General features: G+C 40.6%; 1 protein-coding gene across 5 annotated transcripts in view; it reads right to left on the bottom strand.

The window, feature by feature from the left end:
• The window catches only part of CDC42BPA (CDC42 binding protein kinase alpha), a 192863-nt gene extending 171178 nt beyond the window's left edge, over nucleotides 1-21685 (bottom strand). For 4 of the 5 annotated variants that reach the window (XM_076334697.1, XM_076334693.1, XM_076334696.1 and 1 more), the window contains exons 1-2: nucleotides 21183-21685; nucleotides 20164-20388 (exon numbers count right to left, since the gene is read on the bottom strand). In XM_076334697.1, coding sequence (XP_076190812.1) covers nucleotides 20164-20359 — 196 coding nt within the window. In that variant the 5' untranslated portion in view covers nucleotides 20360-20388; nucleotides 21183-21685. Of the gene's footprint in view, nucleotides 1-20163; nucleotides 20401-21182 lie in introns of those variants that run through there. The other variant, XM_076334692.1, reaches the window with a different exon arrangement.
• Between the last annotated feature and the right edge of the window lie 3581 nt (nucleotides 21686-25266).

A 25266-nucleotide genomic window follows, 5' to 3' on the forward strand; every position in this document is an offset into this window, starting at 1 on the left:
GAAATGTTCAACTCAAATGATATTTTCAGTACAAGCTTTACTGTTTCCCTACAAACAAAAATCAGTTAAGAAATTGACAATAGTTAAAAACATTGACTAGATCTGAATACATCAACAGATGATACAGACTGTCTTCTAAAAGAAATGCCAAGACATTTGAACCATTTCAGATTTCTTTTGGATTCTGTAACTGTGCCACTTCTCACGTTTTTACCTGAAATGGGCTCGTAGCCAGAAAAAAAAAAAAAAAAATGAAACCCACAACCAAAATATAGATAGTTTAAATACCTTCACTCAGGGTGGTAAGCATGGGTGTATTTGTAGATTAGATCCTTCTCACAGAACTAAGCAGGCAGCAACACTGCACAACACTTCATATAAACCTCTGATTAAAAGGCGAGTATTGGGCAGCTGAAAATAAATGAAACCACTCTGGACAGCTCTGAAGTGCAATTTAGCCCTTCCATATGCATAGAGTTTAGTTCCCTCACGAATGCAGGGTACACAGGCCATGACCTGGCCTCTCCCAGTGTTCTCTCTGAGCATCGCTCACTGGAAACTCCAATGGATTCACTTCAATTCTTTCTAAGGACCCTTTGTTCCTCTGAGACTATCAACAGAGAAGGGTGTGACAGAGATCCAGATTAAATTATTAGTTTATGGCTTTCAATACTAAACATTAGATTTCACATCAGTTTTTCAAAACGCATCACATGCTACAGCTAAGGAAGTCTCAAGACTCCTGAGAAGCCCTTATCAACTGTTGCCCCTAGTTTGCAACTAGAGAACTGAGAAAACAAGTATCAGGAATTTGGTTAGAATCAAGCATGAGGACTGATACTGGCATAAAATACTACAGAAAATGAAATACGAGGCTATGCCGATTCTTTTCTCTTTTACGTAAACTTGATATGGTAAACGTATACCATGAAAATTCACTCTTTCAAAGGAGAAATTAAGAAGGTCCTGTAGACTATTTCCCCATACCCTGCAAATCTACTGTCAGACTGAACAGAAGTACTGTTCGTCCAGGTTCCGGACTACTTCTATGGAAGTAGTCAGAAAATACGATCAGAAAAAACATATTCATTCACCAATAAAATCTGTCTTGAATTTCCCTAGTTAGATCTGCTAAGTGATTTGCATCATTTTGCAAAATTAGCAAGGTTCAGCAACCTTTTTGCCTCCTATATAATTGCACCATTACCACCTGTATCTCTCCAGGTACAGCACTACCTCTACACTGAATACAGACAGGCTGCCAGGAACTCTATGGATTGAGTATCCAATACCGGTATTAATGCAGTATCTTTTTAAGTATGCCTAAAAGAAAGATTTTACCCAAAGAGATCTCAAGTCTAGTGCAAAGTGCATGGCACGCAAGCTTCCAAGCTTAGGGTCTGAAAAAGATGACAGTAATGAATCACCAGGGGCAAGGAAAACTTTAAATAAGAGAGGCTGCTGAGCAGTTTAAAGCATAACCTGTACACTGTTCATTTCCTTTCTCCAAACAGCATGGAAGTAGCTGTATGGATGTAAGGATTAAGGACTTGGCCATTATTGAAGGTTTTCTCTCTGTTGCCTCTGTTGAAGGCTTTCTTCCTCTGTTCTGCACTCTATGAATCTGAGCAAGAGTACCAGGGCTAGAAGCATACGTACCAAGGCAGAGAAGAGGGGCTCAAGATGCCCACATCTCCGTCAAAAGGAAATTTTTCCTGTACCAGATACGCAGCACAATGGCAGCAGTGCAGCTTTAAAAATTCCTGTGATTAACTGAGAAGCAGCTTGCTTTGGTTTTGTTCTGTAGCAGTGAGATTTTAAAAGAGAAAAGTACAAAAAACAATACTTTGAATTTTGGAAAGACAGTCAGTGTTATGCTACTTCTTAATTTAAGGTTTGGAAAAGTGTGTTCCTACTACAAAGCCTACCAATAGAGAAGGAAAACAGTGCTCTTTTCCCAAAAATGGTGAAGCAGAACAGATACAGAACACCCTTTATCTTTGGGCCTGGATGCTGTCTTCTAGCCACAAGTGACTGGAGCTGGAATTGAAACACTGGCTTCCTTCCCTACTGGCTCAGGCACATTGCTTTAAACAGTGAAACATCTTGCAGCTGTAGCTTCCCTAGGATCACCCCTCCCTCAAATGAACAAGAAAAAAAGTATTTTGGACTATGGCTTTAGAGTTACCTTCGGGTGTTCAAAGATACAACAGCATCAACTGCAAAGTGTTGATAAGGCAAACTGACAGGTGCACTACGCAAAAGCTGAACTATGCTCTCCTGAAGGTTGAGAGAAGTACATGACAGAAAGCCTCTAATTTAGGCAGACAGGATCCCTCTCTGGAAGCCTTTAAATACAGTTGCATACTCTCACTGAATCTACACGAATTTTAAACACGCGCTCTAAAATGCGCTTACTTCTCTAACACACAGATTATCTTATTTTAGGCACAGTACGCCCTCTCCTTAGCTATCTACAAAACATAGTGACACTGAGAGTAAGCCAAATGAAACTTGTCACCACCTCTTTTATATAGATTTTTCCCTTTCCTCATCTATCAGTAGCTCCATCACACCTCATTTTAATTCAGAAAAATCCTACTCATCTCTTCCAAAACAGAAGTTGTTTTCAAAATTATGAGCTATGTTCAGAGAAACTGGCTGTTCTGATCAACAACAGCTGCAACAATAAAGTAGGTAGAATAAATATATTATCATTTGCATGCATGCCCTATAATGTGCAATTTATAAAGTGAATACCGTGTTAAAAAAAAACCAACAACACAAAAGACAATTCATTGGAATAAAATTGTGACTGGACAAAGATGGGTCAAAAAAAAACCAAAACCCACAACCAAGAATGAGCTAGGACATCAATGCTGAAGAAGATTAAAGATTGGGATGGTGACAAACTGGAGGGCATGGACATAAGAATGATGACAGTCTACGACCTTTCCAATGCTCACGTAAGATATATTTGGGTGGTTCCCGAAAACAGTACATCTTATTTCTTCTGCAGCAAGATTTGTTAGTTCTCACAAAATTTTTTTAAATGCACTCTTTACAGCAGGATCTTAAATACATTACCTTTCAAAATACTCTTCCAAGAGCCAGTGGTATTATCACTTTTATGACAAAAGGAATCGGGACATAGTAAATTAAGGGAAAACGTAGCCATCCAATATTAACCAATAATTTTAGAATTCCAGATACGAACTTTTTAGAGCACGTAGCATTATATAGAGCTTTACAGTTTAAAGCAGAGCTCCAACTGATTTCACTGACAGCTGAGAGTTCTCAGTATCTCTTCTCATCAAACCACAGGAAGTCAACTAACTGATCCATATGGTGATGAACGCACAATTAGTGGCTACATACAAAATATGCGGTTAATATCCAGCATCACACAAAAAAAACAACCCTCTGTAGCAGTCAGCAAGAGAATCAAATTATCCATAGCATCATTCAATTCCCCCATAAAAAACATTTTCCCCTTCTGCAAACCACAACTTCACTCACTACATAACTGCTTTGACAGTTTACTCCCCAACAAAATCTGAATGAATTTCCAGAGCCCTACTGTCCTATGGGACACACTAAACAGGTGCTGGGGGGCAGGGAAAACACAATCATACAGCTACAGACTAAGACAGGATGCACACAGATAGACTGTTAATTCTGACAGTTTGCATTTATACAATTTTATTTCTTTCTTTCAGTATTTCTATCATAGATACATACTAGCAACAAAACAAATTTTCAGAAATTTTAACTGTATTCTTAAGTCATTTAATAATCATTTAAATAATGTCAAAGCTTTCACGCAAAATCCACTTACATAACATTCAGGATACAGCTACACAAAAATCACCTTCAAGTTGCTCCTAAACCCGATTTCTACCAGTCCTCTGAGGTGGACACTCCCAGGCCTGACACCTGGCAGAGCCCTTGGAAGGTGCGTCAAACATCCCTCCCTCTCTTCTCTGCAGCGTGCTTAAAACAACGTGTTCAGGGGCTCTGCAGAGCCTGGCTGCCTGCAGCTCCTTCTTCCTGGCTTCTGATGCTTCACATTCTACGTTCAGGTGCCCTCAAATAGAGAAAAGTATAGAAAGGAACACCATTAACCTGTAAATCAATTCCCAGAAAGACTCCCCATTGCAATTTGGAATGCATCTTACCTTCCCATTTGAGAATAAAGTACAACATGGACTATTTTGGCTAAAGCTGTAAGTGATACTCACATTTCCTTTCTTTCAGACTAGAAGGAATTCCCTGACCTTTAATGCAAAACCAGAATCAGCCCAAGCTTTTACGCAGCCAAACTACTTCATAGATGCACAAAGAACACCATGCAAATTTCTTCATAACACTAACGTTGCCATTCCTTACTCTGTTCTTACACCATTAGGATCTGGTGTTGTATTTCTGGGAGAGAGATAAATAAAAATCTCCTGACCGCTCAACAAGGTACAGTTACACAATACATCTTCTTCAACTTCCTAAACTAGCCTTGCTGCTATTGTAGATACATTTCACCCTACAATCAGTTTACTGCCCCCAGGTGTGCAGATGTCAAACGGTGGAGCTGAGCTGTAAATCTTAATCACTGAAACAGCAACCAAGGGGCTGGGCAAAAATGCTCAACATCCAGTGAGCATGAAAGGATTCTACTTCCACAAGTGCTTTCAAAATGTCAGTTGATATCAAGCAAAAAAGCAGTAACATATTCATTAATCAGGCCTTGCATTTCCAAATGACGGGTAGGACTGGCTCCTGGTCTTATTAGAGACTGCTCGAGATGAAGACATTTGCCAGGCAGTAGGCATGCTCTCACATATAATACAAAACCCTCAAATTCAGGAGAAACGGCATCCCAGACCAAACGGCTCACGGACAGTCCTTGTATACTGTTCAAGTTATACTCAATGCCTGAAACACTTCACTCTTACACTTGGAATAATCCTGAGAATTAGATAAGCAAGACTTGGTCCTACATGTCCTGTCATTGATTTGAAACCATACAAAAGCAAGGTACTTATATTGGGGGAACAGAGGCACATTTAGGTCACATCAAAATGCTAAGGTTTAAGAATGATTCATAACTCTTAGCAAACACGGAAAGAGGGTTCTGAACCACCATCTATGTGTTCTGCACTTGTGCAGAAGCTAAGCAGAGGGCAGTGCCCTGAACACGACCAGGAGGCCAGTGCTCTGCAATACCACTGAAAAGGTGATGGATCAAATTCTTTTCATGGTAAGGTTTCCTTCCCGAGCTATCAGGCTTGAAAGGAAAAGGACAGAAAAATTGTCACATTGACTTTTCTTGTGTTTGTCTTTCTCTTAACACTGTGAACAACATCAAAAAGAAAAATATTAATGGGTTACTTCAAGTATTTAAGTTTTGAATCCTAAGTACTTAGCTAATAAGCCCCAAAATGATGCACAGTATGCAGTTAATGAAATCACGAGAGAAACACGCCTCTTCTTTTCCAGTGCAACCATCTGCAGTAACATTTTTGAGGAGTTAAATTGACCCACAGGAAAACTATTATTTTGACTGTGCTAACAAAGCCTAGGAGACTCTTGAGCACAGCAATACAGTCTCAGCTACCAGTTAAAGGCAGAAGCAGCAAGAGGGAAAAAGCATTCAAAGGGATGAGTAAAGGAATTACTCTCCATTTAATCCGCAGCTCACATACTACAGTACTGAGTTCACAAAATGGAAGGGACTTATATTAATATTATACACAAGAAAGCTTCCTCTGTTACATGGGATTGAGAAGAAAAGGGGGAAAGGACCCAAGAACCTCCAGGAGAACATTAAGTTCTTCTGTGCAAGTTGGGATTTAGCTCAAGAAATCAGCAAGTAACTGGCTCTATACCCTTCCTTAATATAGCTGAGACACAGATACATTCATCAGCAGAAAATACAAAGAATAAAAACATTCAGCAAGAGATGAGATAACTGCATTATTTACAAGCAGGAAAACCACAAATGAGCTATTGAAGCTCTCCAAAACAAATACTGGTGTAGGATCTGGTTTTGCACTAGCTTGCACTTCATTCAGATGTTACTGTTCCATACCAAAAAAACATTTTTAAAGCCCACTACTGTTCTGACTGCCTTTGATTTTACACAGGTGTGAATGACTATCCATTACTTCAGATGTCACGTGGTCAGGCTGAAGTCTAATATTTTGTTAATACTTTTTTTTCAAGAAAGATCACTTTAAACAATCAAAACATTCATTAAAGTTACTCTTTTCTCTATCCATCTGCTAATGAAGCCAAGATCGGACTAAAACCCCAAATTCCACTCTCCACAGACTAGCAAGAAAACAAATTCATTTTAGTAAAGCCTATCACCTCAGAGCACAGATTAATTCGTGACCTTCCACACCTGACTGCAAAAGAAAGAATAGGAGGAAAGTTTCTAAAGTCCTACTGTATCGAATCAAGAATGAGAACCCTAAATTGCTGTCATTTTACAAATATCAAATGCGCAACAGTAGAGGAACAGCTATTCCTTCCCCATGTCCAGAAAGTATGCACAAGGGCTGGCTATGGCAGTAGGCCATGGAAGGCAAATTCCAACCCTTGCCATACTTTCACTGAAGAACTCAGAGGAACTCAATGCCCGCTCTCCAGTTCCTCTATTTCAGGTATATTGTAAGTAACTACCTTGGGACACTTCAAGAACTTTTGCCATTTGAATCTGGCAGAGCAAAAAGAAAAATTACAGCGATTTGTACAAAGTCTTTCTGCACAAACAAAACATGAAGTAAATGCAAATTATAATGAGACAGTGAAATCACTCAGAAATATCCTTATTAAACTCCCCCACAAATAAATTATGATAACTTCCGATGCAAAGCATGATGTATTATGTAAATTACACTGTGCCTGGGAGATAGTTGTTATCTGCGAAGTAGCATCTCATGAAGAGTTCTTGAATTTTTCTTTTGCAGTACTATTTAAAAAAAAAAATTCAGCATTTCTCTTCTGGCATGTCATGACTAAGTTGCTGTAGAAACAGACTGACCAACCAACCAACCTCAGGGCACCCTACAGAACGTGTTCAAAAGTCCTTAAGCACAAAACATCGAAACAAAACTAACTAGAAATGTAGAGCATCCATTCTTAATGGAAAGTTGAGTTTTGCTTAACACAGTTGCTTTAAAATCAATTCCTTGCAGGGCGGTTCAGAGTGCAGTGGGAACAGGCAGGAAGCAGATACTCTGGAGGACCAGGCAGAAAAAAAAGGAGGGGTACGGAGGGGAATTTCCTGATCCACAGAAGTAACCATACTGTGAAATTGCCTACCTATACTGTCTTTTTTACCTCAACCTATGACTAAATACAAGGTTATAAGAGGACTTGCCTCAACCTTCAGTTAAAACTTTTTTGAGTGATACCTATGCACATACCGCTTCCCAGGAGATAATTTCCAGTGTTAGCTAGAGATTATAATCAAGAGTTTCTGGTTATCTCCCTCGTCATCATATTTGACTTCCTGAAAGCATACAAAGTTTTATGGGAAAAGTTTCTAGTGTAGCAATGTTACATACAAATTCCCTTTCTCCTCTCTGAACTGAACTTTGCAGCCTAACAGTTACTTGCTCCAACACCACCACCGACAGTCTTCCCCAAAGTCCACTCAAGCTAAGCAAGCCCTACACACAGTAGGAGTCAGTACAGACCCATCTCCTAAATAGTAAGTATGAGATGAGATTTAAGTGTACACGTTACACTTTATATGAGATATTTAGACACTCTGGGAAAATTTTTCTGAAATACCAGTGGCATGCATGTACTTCGTGGAGCTGCAGGAGAGACTTTGAAAAGGTGAGGTACAAACTGCTGTATGAGTTAGAAGTTGCATTTTTATGGAGGTCTAAGTTCAACATACATAAGCAGTTGCTCAAAACACAATTCTGGGAAGCATCCACCTGACCACTGCTGAAAATTGCACTTCCCTTATGAGAAATAAAACAATTGCCACTGCTCTGAATTGTACAATGCTAAAGTTACAGGAGAGGGAGGAAAGAGGACCTCACAGCAACAAGATCACAGAAACAAGATTCCAAGCTTTCTCGAGTAATGACACCAAGAAAAAGTGTACCCAAACAGTACGCTGAAAAACTAAGCAAATAAATAAAGCACTTAAACACACAGAAGTTACAAACCACCCACACCTTCAGTAATTTCCACAGCAAACGTTTCAAAAACGTTGGGGAAAAAAAAAATTGGAAGGAACATACACATAAACCTGGATCCTAGAAACTGCTTTTCCACTGAATTTTTGAATGGTCTTCAACAAATCACAGCTCTACCTCCATTTCTTTGCAGAGATATTTAAGATGCTAATAACCACCCACTTTTCTCAAACAGATTTTCAAGGCAATATACACAAGTGCCCACTATCATTGTAAATTACTTTCTCACTGGGAATCATACTATTGAAAGAAAAAAAAAGAACATTTAGAACCCTCCCAACTTGGAAAGAAATATACATTTTTAAATTATACTTTAAAAAAATAAAGCAAAATAAATAAATATTCTCTCTGGACATCTAGAAAAAAACTATAGTACTTGAACTCTAGTTTTAAATACTTAACCAGTTAATGCCCTCAAGTAAGTAGCTTGGCTTTCTCTAAAAGCTCAGCAGCAAATATGAACTGCTTTAATATCGTGCAGGAATCAGTGAATTAACTCCACGTTTATCTCCATTAAATGAGAGCAGAATTTGGCTTACAAATGCTTTCTTCTTCCTACCAGACAGACATCACAGTTTTGGCTCACCTACCACTTAAAGTCTGTATAAGTTTATTGTAAAAAAAAAAAAAGTTTTCCTATACATATAATCTATAGCCATGTATATGCACAGTCTTCTAAATACGCCATCTGAATTTATATTTAATAATTTTACACATACTCATCTTGATAGACAGTCCTCCTTCCTAAAGATCCACTAGTGAATCCCCCCCATCGAGATGTCTTAACTTTCTGAAGTCCTGACGCACCACCTATGGCTGGGAAACGTGCCTTCCACTAGAGAGCCTGTTTTTTTTCTAAAAGAGCAAAAAGCAGCAGGGAAAAATAGCACCTAAGTCCTCAAGTGCCAGGCATAGAAGAATATGGTATGAGACGGACATTAGGGCAGAGACAAAGAAGAGAATATGGGTTTATTCATAGAGTCCTACGTTGAAATTGTGAGGCTCAAAATGTCTGCAAATAGCATACTTCCTGACTTCAAATATTTCTGTCTTATTTGAATACTCTAAGTGAGAAAGGACATCAGGTATGACACAATGCAGAAGAGCTACACTGCTTTTATAAACACACACACAAAGGACGCCAAACCCCTGTGATAGGTGTTTATGCTTAACTCAAACATACAGTTTGACATGCTTGACCCGGCTTCTCTTGAAGCTAATGAAAATTCTGCCATAAGCTTTTAGGGGCATGGTGGTGGGAGTGTTATTGAAAACAACGATTGGCATACCAAGAAGAAAGCCTTGTACCTTTGCCAAAATTACTTCATTTACCATCTTCCATCTCCTGCAAGTTTCCTCTGTGGCTTCCCATTGGAAATGGTTTTGTACCCCTGATACTGGAACGGTGCTAATGACCTTAGCACCCTGTCACTGTAAGAGCATATGATTTCACATGCCAGGGGGAGGGAGGGGTGGGAGGAAATACAGAAAGAACTGCAGAAGGTGTGCCTGAGAGAAATTGAAAATCTAAAGTAAAAGCAAAAGCAAATGGTAGCCTAACATTAGCAAAAGTGCCATGAAAATCTATCAGTCACAAAGTTTTCTTTATTGCTTTAGAATCAGAGGGATAACATCAAAACGACTTTATTTTACTGAAGAAAATACTGGCCCCAAACAAGTGAATTAATTTGATCTAACCAGATCTGACAGTGACTTATTAGAGAAAATGGTTTCCTTAAACTGGAAAAGAAAAAAAGAAAAAGGAAACAAAAAATAAAAGGAAATCCCCAAAAGATGGAACCCCTCTCTGAAGCAAAAGACACAAGGCAAGAAATTGTTGTTCTTTTAGAGACAGAATAACGTTTGCTTAACTCCTAGGTTTTAAAATGTAAAATTCAATTTTGCTGAACATGAGCAGTCATCACTAAGAATTGTCAATTAACATTCTACTTCTTAATTAAGGTGGGTGGGGAAAAAAAAAAAAATCACAAGATCACATGGAACAAAATTAGACAAGTTTTGAATAGTCATATGACAGTTTGATGTCACTGAAAGGTTTTAGTGCCACAAATTCAGCATGTTTTAGAACTGAATGTATTGAGGCTTTAGAAACAGTCAATGCACAGCAACATATCATGTAGAATTTGGGGTGTTTAAGAAGCTTTTGTAACTATAACTATGATCATACACATGGTTAAATACATTTACTGACAACATAAACTACATGGCCAAGATAAAGCAAAAAACCTTGAGACTGGATTGTTCCCTTATGAAGGAAACTTAATGGTGAAATTAAAGCAAATTTTTAAGTACTAATGTCAAGAATCTGTTGGAAGAGATTCCTTTCTATTGGTAGTGCCAAGGATCACAAGGTGAATGTAACATTGTCAGTAAATAATACTAGTTCCATTAAATAATCTTAGTTTTGGAGAAAATAAATGTAAAAATTCAAGAAGAGTGTAGCTAGACAGCGAATCAGCAACTCCTTTGCGTCTGTCCCCCCCCAACTCCCTCCCCCCCACACCCCCTTTTTCCCCCCCAGACAGTTAAAGCACTAGGCTACTGCCGATAAGATCAGATAAGATCTCTGGTAGATCACCCAGGAAGAGACTTTTCAGGTGTTAACATGAGCTCAGGCAGCATATACTCAACCCACTAGAAGCAACTGGTTCCCAGATCACCTTCTCTCAAGTCAAAGTGCTACTAGAGGATCAAGTTAACCAAGAAATACCAAGTTAACGAAATAATACACACCAGCTGTGGTAATACACATCATATACCATTTTCTCTTAGTAACCTTAACTCTAAAGGGAGTTTGCTTTTTGAGTCTGGATTATCATCAGTGGAGACATTAAGTCCCTCTTTACTTTCAGAAAAATAGGTAACACACATCTAAAGAAAACAAAAAAGCCAGCCTACCAAATACTGAGTTCCAGAAAAAACAATTTGCCTAAATTTATTTCAAGAGTTAAATTACAACTTTTGCAAAGATACAGAAGTTTAGAAATACATCTTTCGTTAGCCAAAAGCGATTGCTAGCTATGAAGGTAAAAATAGTCAATATTGGGGGTGGAGTGACACAACAAAATAAAGCGTCTTAGGACAGAAACAGCACAGCTAAATGATAATGATTTTCTCTGCAAATTTCTATTTGCATAGGAAGTGGCTTCTATAATTTCCCTCTAACATATCAGATCACAGCAAAAACAAGTCTCTTTTGTGTCAGTCCCTACGAAAATTATAAAAGGATCCTTTTAAATTATCACAAAATTGAACGACATCAAGTGTTTTCTACACTAGAAGAAAACTATTCCAAGTGTGTTAATATAAAAATCCTAGTCTTTCAGTTACAAAACATAAAAGGAAAACTGTTTAAAGACACTGAGTGATACTACACCAAATACCACAAAATACAGAAACACACCAACACTTCCTTTTTCCAAGGAATTGCCATCATCAAAATCAGACAACTATTCTGAAGACCCCTATTCATGATTAGAAATTTTCTCATTGCAAGAAGAAAAGTTTTGGTTACTGTTACAGAAACAAAAAGGCTCACTGAATTTCTACACCAAATAGCTATCAGAAAAAGCTGGTAACATTAAAATTTGGCTCAAAATTGTAGCTTCCTTGTATGTTGGAGGGAATCTGGGAAGCAGCCTCTAAACTTGGAGCACGGGAGCTACAGTAGGTGAAGCCACTGAAGTCTGGGCTGTCAGAGTCCTAGCCCCCTCCTTTTGTACAAACACCTGTACAATCTCTTCACACAACCGGATCAACAGATTTCAACACATTTCTGCAGGGTTAGTTTTCGACTGGATTATGTCCCTCTGCCCACGTAAGCATTGGCAAAACAGAGATCAGTGGATTTAGCCAGCCTCAAGACACCATCAAGTCAGCCCCCACCCAAGATAAAACCAGCAAGTTACAATCAAAATTCCAACTTCTATTTCCTTCTCCTCTTGTTACTATGTGTCCTGCAAAACATTCAAACAACACAGTGCTTTATTTACAAAAGGCAGCGTGGTAAAGGTGACAGAGCTTGAATGAGCAAGAGCAGGAAACACCTTGGGACTGCGGTGTCCCCGCAGCACGAATGACATTTTCTTAAACCACTTTGCATTCCTGTAACAAAAGTTGTTGCCACCGTTCCTACAACTTCTTTATTTTAGTTTTAGGTATTAAAATGATAAAGCTATACTCTCACTTAAGTCTCTTCATATTTAGACTGCCGGAGTAAAACAGATCACAACTTCTTACTCACAGCCAGAACAAACAGCCCAAGGCCCCAGCTCTACAAGACCTTACAAGTAGAAATGATTCATGTTAGTAAATCAATTGATATGTACTGGATCTAGTAAGAAATATACAGGGTGTTTACAGAAAACGCTGTGTGGATGCACCTGTAGGTAAAGCCTGTGTGTATTTCTCACACAGGTGACGACATTTTGTTACCATTCTCCACACACAATCTCTATTATTATGAACCTGACCAACAAAATCATGAAAGCTTGGGGATGACTGGGGAGAAACAAGGAAAAAAAAAACCAATCCAAACCCAGAAACCAAGATTTTGGCCATGGAAAGATCAGACTGACACATGGATAGCCACATTGTATTAGAAAGACAAACTGAGATCTTGCTCGGTTGAAAAGCAACAGAATGGAAGCAGGGAAGAAGAGAAGGAGGCCTCAGCTTAGAGGAGGTAAGTACGTCAAAGCTTTGCTTTGGAATAACATTACCCGTGAAAAACACACAGAACGGAAAGGAGGAAGAACTCAGAAATGGGGACACCTCACAAGCAGGACAGTCACACAAGCCTAAAATAAGGTAGGATTTTAAGATGAAAAGGATGAAACATGGGCAACAGTGAGAGAGAATACTTTAAAAAAAAAATAAAATTTTAAAAAAAAAAAAAAATCACTTTACACAGTAAAACTGCTCATGTACCCTCCACTCTGAGAACGAGTACTTCCATGCTCCCGAGCTAAGACAACAGAGTCCTCTTCCAAGCCCAGACTTCTGAGACTGAAAAAAAAAATGAACAAAAAAGCAATGAAGCGCTGCTGGCCTAATCCCACAACGTTTGAAGGAAATGTAATTACTGTTATTAACATCTATGAATGCTTTTTCCCTCCTCTTAGGAACGCCACTCTAAACTCACCTAGTCTTTCTACAAAAAAAATTACAATACATTTCTACTAAATTGCTGAACAAAATGTATTTAAAAGGTTGGGCTTTTTTCCTCAAAATGGCCTACAAAATACTGCAGTTCATAACTGTTCATAATCTACAAGCTCCAGATCAAAAACTTCTCAAAAAGATGCAGAGAGAAGGTGCACTAAGAAGCTGATCCCTAAGAATAAAAGAAACCTACAATATTGTGTAACAAAACTAATTTAAATCAAACTGGAAGTCTGGATACGGATAAGGAAGAATTATGAAACACAAAGTCTTAGGAGTCTGGATACACCTCATGTGGATTTTATCCATGGTGACCGCTAGTAAACCTAATTAGGCTGTATTACTAGAAATAAAGCAAATTGACCTGTCTGAATAGAAGATTTTTGCAGTTATTATTAAGCCTAATGTCATGTTTAAACTATTTGAAATAAAAATCTTGTAGTTAACAAAAGATTGCACATGACTGACCTAAATCACTTGCATTTTTTAAAGATTTTACTCCACATTAGTGGCATTCCCAAGCTTAATGAGGATTTTAGAAAAATAATGTGTTGAGGTAAGTCAGACCACAGTAGAACAAAATATTCTAGTTGTTCAGCCAGAAAAAGAAAATCAAATTAAACCAGTACAAATGCTTATGGAAGGAATGCCTGCTTTGCCAAAAGATAAAACTTAAGAGTCTAGGAGCTGGCCTTTTCTTTTAATTCTGTCTTATCTATCCACTGCACCTTTTTTATTCAGGTTTTACAGCTTAGCAACAGGATATAATTGCTTCTGGAAGTCATCTGTGCAAATGGAGAATGGAGATGGTAAATTTTTTGCAGTATAAAAGTAATTAGGCATGCTATGAAAGGGTTAATATTTTGCAAAGACACATCCGGGATAACTTACAGTGTCCACTTTCAGAAAATAATGTGGGAAAAATAATTTCCAGGATAGTAGCCTGCATCCACTTTGTATCTGGAAATTCTGTATTTGCAATTTATTCGCAATAAAATTTCAAAACAACACTGGCACTTGACTATCCATCCAAGGTATGACTCAGAAGTGAAATTACTTTTATTTGCTGCTACTATTCAGAATTCAAGCACTGATATACGGGCGTAAGACAGAGCTTCAAAAAGAAAGGTAGTTTCTCTCGATCTTTGTAAAAAAAGAAAAAAAAATATATATATAACACAAAGCACTAAACTATATCAGGCCAAATAAGCTCATTGTTCTTATAGCACAATATCCTTCTTTCAGTCAACTGTGAACTAGTGATATGCTACAGGTTATAAAAGAGTATGTCAGTAAAGTTCAGGAGAGAAGGGCCAAAAGACAAGGAAGGAGTTTAATCAGGTACACACACGCACAGCATCATATGCTACACAGAGGTTAAGAATTCAAACACACCTTCAGCAGTACATTTTACAGTTATGATGGTCCCACAAATAAACTACTGGATTAACCCTTTAACATGGAATGTCTTAGTAACAGGGAATTTATTGTGTTGTCATGAGGTTTATAATGCCCACTGAGCAGAGTAACTCATATAATTGTATTTCTCCACTTGTCCCCATTAGACAAAAGCATGCTAGGAATTTCTGTACAGAATAAAGGCATTCCTAAAATTCCTGAAAATGAAGTATTAGTTAGCTGTCTATCTAAGCAAGCCGTACTACTTTGCAATAAAAAGGACATCACTGCCGAAGTCAGTCAACCTAAATACACAAGCCCCAAAGCCTGTCAGGCAGCCTCTGAATACCTCCAAACTTCCCTAGCCCAAAAGAATAAAACCAACCAAAAGGAACATCCTTACAAAACTTAATTTTAAGTAAAAATAAGTTTAAAAAACTTGGTGTACTGTAAATGTGTTAAGAAACAAACATGTTACAATGGGTTAATGCCTCACTCTACTGGAAACTGGCTTTAACTCTAATGCAAAACAAGTAGAATTAACTGGATGGTCTCACAGCTCATTTGATCACATCATAACTGTTGATTAACTTACAGTAATTAGTTTCCTCTGTTCAAGACAAGAATCAAAACTGAAATAAATGTGGGAGAGGTCACAATTCAAAAGGTACAGAGGTTAAACACAGAGCTACCTAACAGCAAGGTCTCCACAGGCAACCATTCCACGTTCTTTCTTGCAATTTCTTTTTCAAGTAATTTGGTATAAAACTGCATCTCTATAAAAGCTGTTTACACAGTATTCTGAAACATGGAGATTGGAAGGTCGTTTCTATTTGTCAGCATTGAAGAACCTCCTTCTCTCACCCTAATCAATAAAAAGCATTTGTTAGCTGCAACTATATAACAGAAACAACAATTTACGTAAATAAGCAGTAAAGTGCTATCATAAACAAAGACAGAAATTTATGCGTCAAGAGTGCCACAACGACTTCAACATAGATAGATCCCCATACCTCCAAACACCCCAGCTGCAGGCAATGAAACAACTCACATTTAAAATTAGATATATGCTTAAGCACATTAAGCGGCCTTCTCAAGCAGGACGCTCATTCTTTTCCAAAAAGAATTTAATAACTGTTTTCGTGTATGACAATCAGACCAAGAGGTGTTCCCAGTTGTATGACTATAGTAAGAAAAAAACAATTATAATTCCTAAAATGTATATTTTAAAAAAAATTTCTAATGGGTTAGATAGTACTAAGCGCCAAAGTCTACTTTCAAAAAAATAAGGAACACTTAAAGAAGCTGAGTGCTAAGTCTTTTGCTGCTGTCTCTGCTAAGAATAGGACCTAAATGAAGGATTTTTTTAACAGTCTGTTTTAAAAACAGAATATAAGCAACTCTAGCTGAAAATGCCTGTGATTTCTTTCATGACCTACAAACAGACGAATAATGCAGAAGAGATGCAGGAGTCTAGAGGCAAGATTTTGTTTTCTTTTGTTACTAATATTTAAAAACAAACCTAGCTCGAAAATGGGCATACCATTTTTTCTTAAGAAAAAACATGAGAGAAAGAGAGAGAGAGAGAAACTGCCAGAAAGAAAACACAGACAACCTCTCCACAAGTCTGTCTTGAAAAAACAGGTTTATGATGATAGAACCATTTTTAATGGCCAGAAGAGATGCTGCACATCAGAACAACAGAAGCACGAGACCAATGATGACGGTCTAGCCTATGACCATATCAGCACTGCATAAACACCACAACATTCCAGTTCTACTAGAGATGAAATGAGAACAATTTAATCCATCTTCCAAAGCCTCCTTTGGTAGAAAAAAACCCAACATAACACCCACTAAAGGACAGTTTACATTTTTCCTACAAGAGAACAGATTCAAACAAGTCACTAACCTCACCATGCTATTGGCAGTGCCCTGCATCTTCCCTCCCTTGTATCTCCACATATTTTGCAGTTTATTCTAGTCTTCTTTCAATGCATCCTAAATAACATTGTTCTAGTTTGTTTTTAAAACCAATTCAAATCGGTGCCATTGTAAAGGAAGTTTTCCCAGAACAAAAACATCTCTAAAAGGTTCTTTCTATCACTGTATTTTCCTTTCAAGTTCAGCTTATCAGCCTTCATTACCTCCCTCACAGTCTTCAGTCATTGTGGCAACTTATACACATGTAGAAAAGAAAAAGCAAAACGCTTGGAATTCTGAATGGCTTTCTCTGGTAAGCTCCAGTTGCTATAATTAGACAATCCCTTTTCTAAATCACAAATACAACTATCAATAGAGATAAGAATGAAAACTAGCATCAAATACATAGAACAAGCCAAATCTAAATGTTTCGTTTCCTTCCCGTCACCTCAAAACGTGCCCTGATTTAACCCTCAGAACTCAAATACACCGGTTGTTTCCATGGTTGTCTTTGCATATAAAATACCCATATAAAATAAACAACAAAGTCAAATCATCTTATTCACGTCACAAAATTAATAATGTATAAAAATAGGCAAAGTAATTATGTTTTCACTTTAAGCAAAAAAAAAAAACTATTTTAGAAGCTATGCAGATTCTAGATCACAAAGTAATTAACCTGACCCTTCAAACCAGTCTAACATCATTTCCAGCACCTCAAAAAGACTGACAACCTACAAAAATGTAAAACTCAACTTCACATTGCAGAGACCTCATTTTCTCCATTTCCTGAGTTAAATTTCTAACATCAATCCAAAAGAAAAGATGAACAACCAGTTCAGATGCTCATCTGTTTTACCCTGGTTAATTTTTTAATAGATTACAGAACTAGGTAACAAGTTCATAAAACAGTCCTAAAAGATCCAAGGACTAGAACATGAAGCTTCTTAGTTCCCCTAAATATAGCAGCACTCACATGGCTATCGCTAAGACCATATTAGCTTTTCTATGCTAGAATACCTCCTAACCCTTTCCCCCAAAAAATTTAGATTGTGCTATAAATACTCAGTCTTACATGAAATACAGCATGTAACATCTCAAACCTAGAACAGCTTAAATAAAAATACACATCCATGGATGCTCTTCAAAACTAAGAGTGCTTCACATACAGCAGCTTTCAGAACTCCCTGGTGTAAAATTGGTGGTGTTTTCCCTACTGTTCAAATAGGGAAGCTGAAAAAAACTGAGCTGAAAGCACTTCAACGTTGAGTCACTGACAGAGGCAGGGGCACAGCATACAATTTCTGGCTGCCAGCCTTCCGCTTCTGCCACTACTCTTCATGTCTCTGACTTTAAAACCACATATAACCTCTTTCTAATCAACCACTTGCATTGTTCCCTCTTTTGGGGAGACAGATATGCGAGGTCACAACTACACCAAAGAACAGGGTACCCTTAGTAACGTCACTGCACCCAAGCACTGGAGGGTACGCTACCTCTATAAGAACCTGATTTCTCAACAGAAATGCCAGAGACCGCTGGTTTCCCTAGGAGGGCTGGCTTTCAGAAGAGACAACTCCTGTGAGTGTTTGCAGGATAAAGACATCATTCACACAGACACTTCCAACGGCAGGTACTAGAAACCGTTGCTCTTGCAATTCACCTCACAAACCCTCTTGAAAAAACTCTCAGGGTAGAAGTCCGGATAGCAGAGCTGGGAGCAGACAGAGGACTCGGGCAACTCAGCCTTGAAAACAGGAGGGAACTGGTCTCATCTGAAGCTCGAGAGTCCTGCTAAGGCACAGTTGGAGCATGAGTGCAGAAAAGTAGCAGGAAAAACAGGCCAGCAAGAACCCTTATTCCAGCCTTTCCAAAACAGTGCATTATTTCCATTAGCAGCCTGTAAAATTTATTACAGAAATCTTCAGGTACTGTCAGAGCCTTGGAATGATGCATCTATCCATCAAACAACTACCACTGCACCAGCACTCGATACAATGGGTCCCGAACACACTGTTACTCTGATCATATTGATATGGTTAACTTTTAATTATTATTTACAGGATATCAGCTGGCTAGATCCACTGCAGACTACACTAAGTTCTCGCATACAAAATACCCCTGGAGCCACCCTATCTTTCCAGTCTTTCACAGCTTCTGTATGCCACAGTGACAGTTTTGGAGGGAATATTCTTCAGAAGTACTTTTAATTACTATTTCCTCCTTAGCTAGAATATATTAATTATAGCCTGTTCCTCCAAATAATAAGAAAACAAAGATCAGTGCAATACGAACAGTACAAGAAACTTAATTACTGAGTCAGATGTCCTTTAGATGTCAGTATGACCACAGTGAGGAGCAGGAAAATAAAGCACATACGTATCAGTCTCAAGTTGTTAGATCAGTTATCAAAACAATGTCTTTCCTCAGTAACTTCATTATGAAGAGATCAACCAGCTAATTAATCAGATGCCTGTTACGCGTTTCAAAAATGTGCTTTTTTTTTTTAATAAAGGAAGCCTGCTGATGTATTTATTACAAAGCAAATGCGGTAAGTGGTTCTGCATGTAAATGCAGAAGTGCAGCATGACTTTGAAGTTTGAAGGTCAGATACAGTAACCGTTCTCATCAAGGTTCTTATGTCAGACTGCATCTTCTGTTTTGCATCTATATTTAGGAGGAGGAAGAAAACAAATTAAAAAGAAAAACATAGAGACAACCAGTTCTGTGACAACTTAAGAAGAACTGGAACACTATCAGTCACCTGTTTTCATTTAAAAATCTGCAAATACCCTATCTCCCCAAAACGAAGAAAGAAAATGGAAAGGGTGCTGGGGGGACACACAATTTCATTCTGCTTTTCAACTTTGTTTTCCTCACCAGGAAAATCAATCTAATTAAGTCAGCAATGATTTTATGCTAAAGAAGAGAACGTCATTTTCTCCATTTTCACAGACATTTCAAACCCATATCGTTTAAGAGAGCCGGAGGATTTTCTTGTTGATCCACACCTTTTATTTTAAAGCAGTATAGATCTGACTGCAGATGCAAATCAGAGGATTGTGTACTGATCTTTTTTCCAGGCAGAGAATTTAGCCATCACCCTTCTATATTCCCAGCAACTTTAGGATACAAAACTCAACAGCTGGGCCCAAAGGCAAACAAATATGCCTCATGTACCAGAGTCTGATCCATGTCAAAAAAGAAAAAAAAAAAGAAAAAAAAATAATGTATGTTTTACATGCATACCTCAAAGACAAATAACCAATATGGATTTCTTTTTAGCACCACCACCGTGTTTAAACACAGCAAAACTGATAACACTTCCCAGTAAAACACTGAGTTATAAACAATCCCTTCTTACACATAAATAACAGAGATATTATACAAAGCAGAGAGAAACATGGACGGATGTACACAAAATAAACACATTCAAACTTACCCCACTCTAGATACTCAAGGATGTTCTTCTCTCTTCTCAGAGGGGAATTATTACATTCATCATAAAGGCAGATGAGTATATCCAGCAAGGTTTCCACGCTGAAGCATTGCCCATTAGTCTGAGTTGGCCCATCCAAAATAAACTGCTCCAACTGCTTCAAACGCACTTCTCCGGACATGGTTGTTTCAGTTTGCATTGGGGTTTCTTTTTTAAAGATTATTATTACTTTGCAAAAAAAAAAAAAATAAAAATAAAAAAAAATTTTTGAGGGTTTTATTGTTTAAAAAGAAGTCAACAGTATTTTTAACAAGTGTCAAACTGTGGCGGTGCTTAATTTCCAGCCCACCTCGGTGTTCCCAGCCTGAAACTAAACCCTTGCGAGTTTCAGACGCACACATATAGTGTGCATATCTGTGTACACATAATTTTTAAGAGAAGAAAATAGTTATACTAAAAAAAAATAAAATCTTTTAATATGCTTAATAAGAAGAAAAAAAAAAAAACCACCGTGTGGCCACTCCTGATGTTTTAATAATAATAACCGCACTCAAATTCAACCGAGACTGACTGACACCGATTTCACCGTGCGTGCACAGGCATACGCACTTAATATATTTTAAAAGGTCTTCTCCTTCATTCAAAATGCAGATCATGCAACACGATCCTGAGAGGAGCCCCACCGCATCATTAAAGTGAAACAGCCCCCTTCGGCTCGCACCAGCGTTTCACCTCCCAGAACGGACGGGAAGGGAAAAATGTATGTATTTATACATTTATATACGCGAAAGGAAAATGAAAAAAGGGCGCACACCGGCGGGGAGGGAGGGGGCCGCGCAGCCCCGCCGCCCCCGCCGCCGCCTCCCCCGGCCCCGGCCCTGGCCGCGGCCCCGGCGGGCAGCGCCTCCGCGGCCACCGCGCCCGCCGTGGGGGTGGGGCGCAGGTCCCCCCGGCCGCCCCTCCTCAGGGCGCAGCCACGTCCTGCCCCAGGCAGTCTTTCCCTTCCTCCTCCTCCTCCTTACCGAGTCTCCTTTTAAGGCTTTTCAGTGATTCAAAAAAACTAAAGTCTTCATCGTCGCCCCCTTCTCCTCCGCTGCGCCAAGGGGCGGCGGGCGGGACGCGCGCCCCTACACACCGGCACCGCCGCGGGGCGGCTGGGAAGCGCTCCGAGCCCTGTCAAATCCTTCCCATGGCTGCTGCTGGTGCTGCGGCGACGGCGCCCTCCTTCTCCTTCCTCCTCCGCCGGGTGCGTGTCCTGGGGCGGAGGGAAAGCGCCGGCGTCCTCGCTCCGGCCGCACGCTGCGGGCCGGGAGGCCCCGGCGGCGGCGGCTTCACTCCCGGCGGCGAGATGCTCTCCCGGCTTCGCCCCCCCGGGCAAAGGGCATCCTCCCGCGGTGCGTGTGTGTGTGTGTGCGTGCGCGGGGCGGCGGGGAGGGGTAACGGCGGCGCCCTCCCTCTCTCCCCTCGGCTTCCGCGCCCTCCTCTTCCCCGCCGCTCCCTCCTTCTCTCCCTCCCTCCCGCGGTCACACGCAGCAGCCGCCGCCGCCGCCGAGCTCGCAGCAGCCCAACATGGCGGCCGCGGCGGGGGGGAGCCGCCGCCGAGCGCCGCCGCAGCGCGGGGAGCCGAGCCCGGGGCCGCCGCTACTGATGGGATTGAGGGGAGGAGGGGGGGTGCTGCAGCAGGGAATGCAGGGATACGGGCGGACCGAGGCGGAGGGAAGGGAGGGAGAAAGAGAGGGCGGGAGAGGGGAGGCCGCCGCGCAACGCCCCGCGGGCTGCGGCCGCCCGGCCGCTGGCGGGCTGGGCTGGGCTGCGCTGCCCTGAGCCGACCCACCCGGCAGGCCGGGAGTCCCTCCAGGGCCTTCCCCCCGAGCCGAGGGGAGCCGCCGCCGCCGCCGTTCCCCCAGCCCGGTTCCCTTCAGCCGCCCCGCCGGCTCGTCTCCCCAGCAATTACGCATTTCATTAAAAAAAGCTTCATTAAGGCCGGCGGGCCGAAGGGCAGGGGAAGCGGCGCCCTGCCTGGTGTTTCGTTTCCAGGGTTATCTCGGCCGAGCCTTTTAGCACCGAGCTCCAGGTGCAAACCCAGACACCATCCACTTCACGCTTCGACGACTAAAAACGTGACAGAAAATGTGGCGGTTACATCCCCGCTTGCATAGTGCCTTCCCTCCCCGAGAAGCCCGCTGTGCCACCCCAGCACATGTGGGGGGAAACAAGCTTGTTGGGCGCTGAAATGGGGCTGCCTTTGGGGTGGAAAATGGCAGCTGCCCAGCAGCACGTGGTGGTGATTCTCCTCTCAAAAGCTGTAAGGGATGCGGTGTCGCGTTCAGCTACCGTGAGGGATTAAATGTCGTCTGTAAGTCGACCCATAACTTCAGTTGGTCCTTCCTCAGAAGTCAGGTGAAAGGGGAGGAAGGCAGCGTGGCTCCCAAGGGTCACCGGCCATAGGTGGAGCTCAGCGCTCTCCAAAAGACCGCTAAGTCCTGCGTCTGCTGGAGCTCCAGGGAGGGAAACGGCTCAGGCATCTGCTTCCTCAGTTCAATAACCAACAGAAGACCCTCCACTGGGTTTTGCCATAACAAGCATCTATATAATACTTTTTTTTAAACTGGCCTTTTTATCACCTGATCTAAACCATCAACAGTCTTATATACCCATGAAGATGAAATACACGACACAATTAAACGAAAGCCCAGAGTCGCTCAACTATATATAAACTCACTGGTGCGAAGCTAGAGAGGACAGTGACTCCCGCCCCATCCGAGTGAAAAGGCAGAGCGGACGGGCTGTGGGGCTGGGAAGAGTCTGCTTTCTGTCGGTGACCCTGGGAAGGGGATCCACCGGCTTGGGCAACAGCCTTTCAAAGGAAGAAACTCTCCTGCCAGCTCTGGGCGAATGAAGAAATATGCAGAGAATTTAATTCTAAAAGCTTTTTACACAGAAACCCTCCAAGAAATATTGTTAGGAACTACTAAAAGTATAAGTGAGCTTGTGATGGGTAGAAGATAGGATTTAACTGAGAAGATGGGGACAAGGAAAGGGTTCACATCCCGTGCTGGGGTACACCCTTGATATGACAAGAGCCCTGTGCAAGGATCTGGGGTGCTGCTGGTCCTTGTCTACTAAAGCTTTCGTTGAACAAGTTGCCGCAGTGCCTCTGTGGTGGGAGCCCACTCCGAAGCTGTGGCACACCGGCAGTTTTACAGTGAGAGTAAGGTATTTCCTTCTGGCTCTCCGCTGAACTCGTGGAAATCGGGACTGAAGCTGGGGGTGGGGGACACCTGATGATGGCAATAAAACTAAATCCCTATTGCCGGGGTAGGTGGACCAGATCAGATCGCGCTTCCTATAGGGGTTGGAGACACATCAGCCAAGTTCATCCTGAACATACATTAACCGTTAATAGCGTTGCAGAGGGAAAAGGGAGAAAGCAAAGAGTTAAAGGGATGTTAGCTCCTTGGACTTTGGCACCACTTGGTAGGGAAGTGAACTAAAGAACCACTGCCAGAGATATGATGGGTGTGGATATTTCACTTATTTACTTATGTTACTGTGTTTTCCTCAGCCAATAATAAAGTCTTTCCTTGTTTTAATTGCGGACCAAGTGTTTGCAAACAAGGAAGGATACCTAGCAAAGGCACTCACTTTCCCTATGTTTCTGGTTTTAAAGCCGAACCCTTGTTTCTGTCAGCACCACTTCACAGAAGTTGCACATCAAGCCAGTTCTTTTCAGCATGCTTTCAGCTAGAGTGAGGCTACAAGAGGCACATAACACATTTTTCTATTAAAACCGTGCTATGTAAGCTGCAGTTGAACATAAAAAACATGAATTATTTGTTCTCTACTTATTTGATAGCCTGTCCAAAAATATAGAGGTGGTCCCCACGACAACTGGTGATACGCCCACTGGGCTGTAGTCAGCTGTCCTGTCACAGAAGCTGTGAGGAACAGGTAACACCAACAATGACTAGCGGCATTTTTATTTGCTGGGGATTATCTATGTACCAGATGAGTAATTCTCACAATAACCCCATGGGATGTAAAAATATTTTCTCTGTTTTATAAGAAAGACTGCAAGAGAGACTTTAGTCCAGAATATTTAGAAAACCAACAGAAGAACTTAGTGTAACACTCAGAAACTCCTTCCCTCTTGTATGTTCTGTCACTAAGACAGACCGTGTCCTAAAAATACACCCAAGTTGTGCAAACATAACGCAGTGTCTTTCATAATTATCATGTGTTTGTTTCACCCCCTTCTTATTTTAATAATATCACAATAATATTTGCTTTTTATTGCTTAGCTTTACAAATGTTTACGGTACCTAAAAAGTAACTAACGATAATAAGGAATTTATATCTTACAATAAATTAAGCAAGCTGATAGCAGCACAGCTAGAATAGTGGGGAATGAGGAGGATACAGTTGAAACAATATAGTTTATGTATTAACAACATGTATGTTGAGTGTTGCAATACTTAATGTTGGTATAATAAAGTGAACAGCCTTTTCTCTCCAGGGACATGAGATTTGTTGTTTTGGGTGAAATATTGCAGATACTGGCTTTTGGCACGCAAACCATTTCTAAAGTCATAGAATCACAGAATCATTTAGATTAAGATCATCAAGTCCAATATTAACCTAGCACTGCCAAGTCCACCACTAAGCCGTGTCCCTCAGTGCCACGTCTACACGTCCACGTCTTCTAAATACCTCCAGGGATGGTGACTCCACCACTTCCCTGGGCAGCCTGTTCCAATGCTTGACAACCCTTTCAGTGAAGAAATTTTTCCTAATATCCAGTCTAAACCTCCCCTGGCACAACTGGAAGCCGTTTCCTTTCATCCTATCACTTGTTATTTGGGAAAAGAGACCGACACCCAAGTCGAGGGGGATCCCATACACTTCCCCTACAGATGAATAAATGCTTGCAACTGGTAGATCTGTTACGTGCTTAGGGATAAGTACTCAAGAATGGCCTTTATATGTTGACAAAATTTTGCATCCAGGCTTTTCCGTTCTCCGAAACTTCAGTTTGTAGGCATATGTTGTTTTTACTGACATAGCAGTTCATCTCCTGAGGAAAATTTGGGCAGTACTCTATGCAAA

The sequence above is a fragment of the Aptenodytes patagonicus genome, chromosome 3 (genome assembly GCF_965638725.1).
Source record: "Aptenodytes patagonicus chromosome 3, bAptPat1.pri.cur, whole genome shotgun sequence".
In the NCBI taxonomy this organism is placed as follows: Eukaryota; Metazoa; Chordata; class Aves; order Sphenisciformes; family Spheniscidae; genus Aptenodytes; species Aptenodytes patagonicus.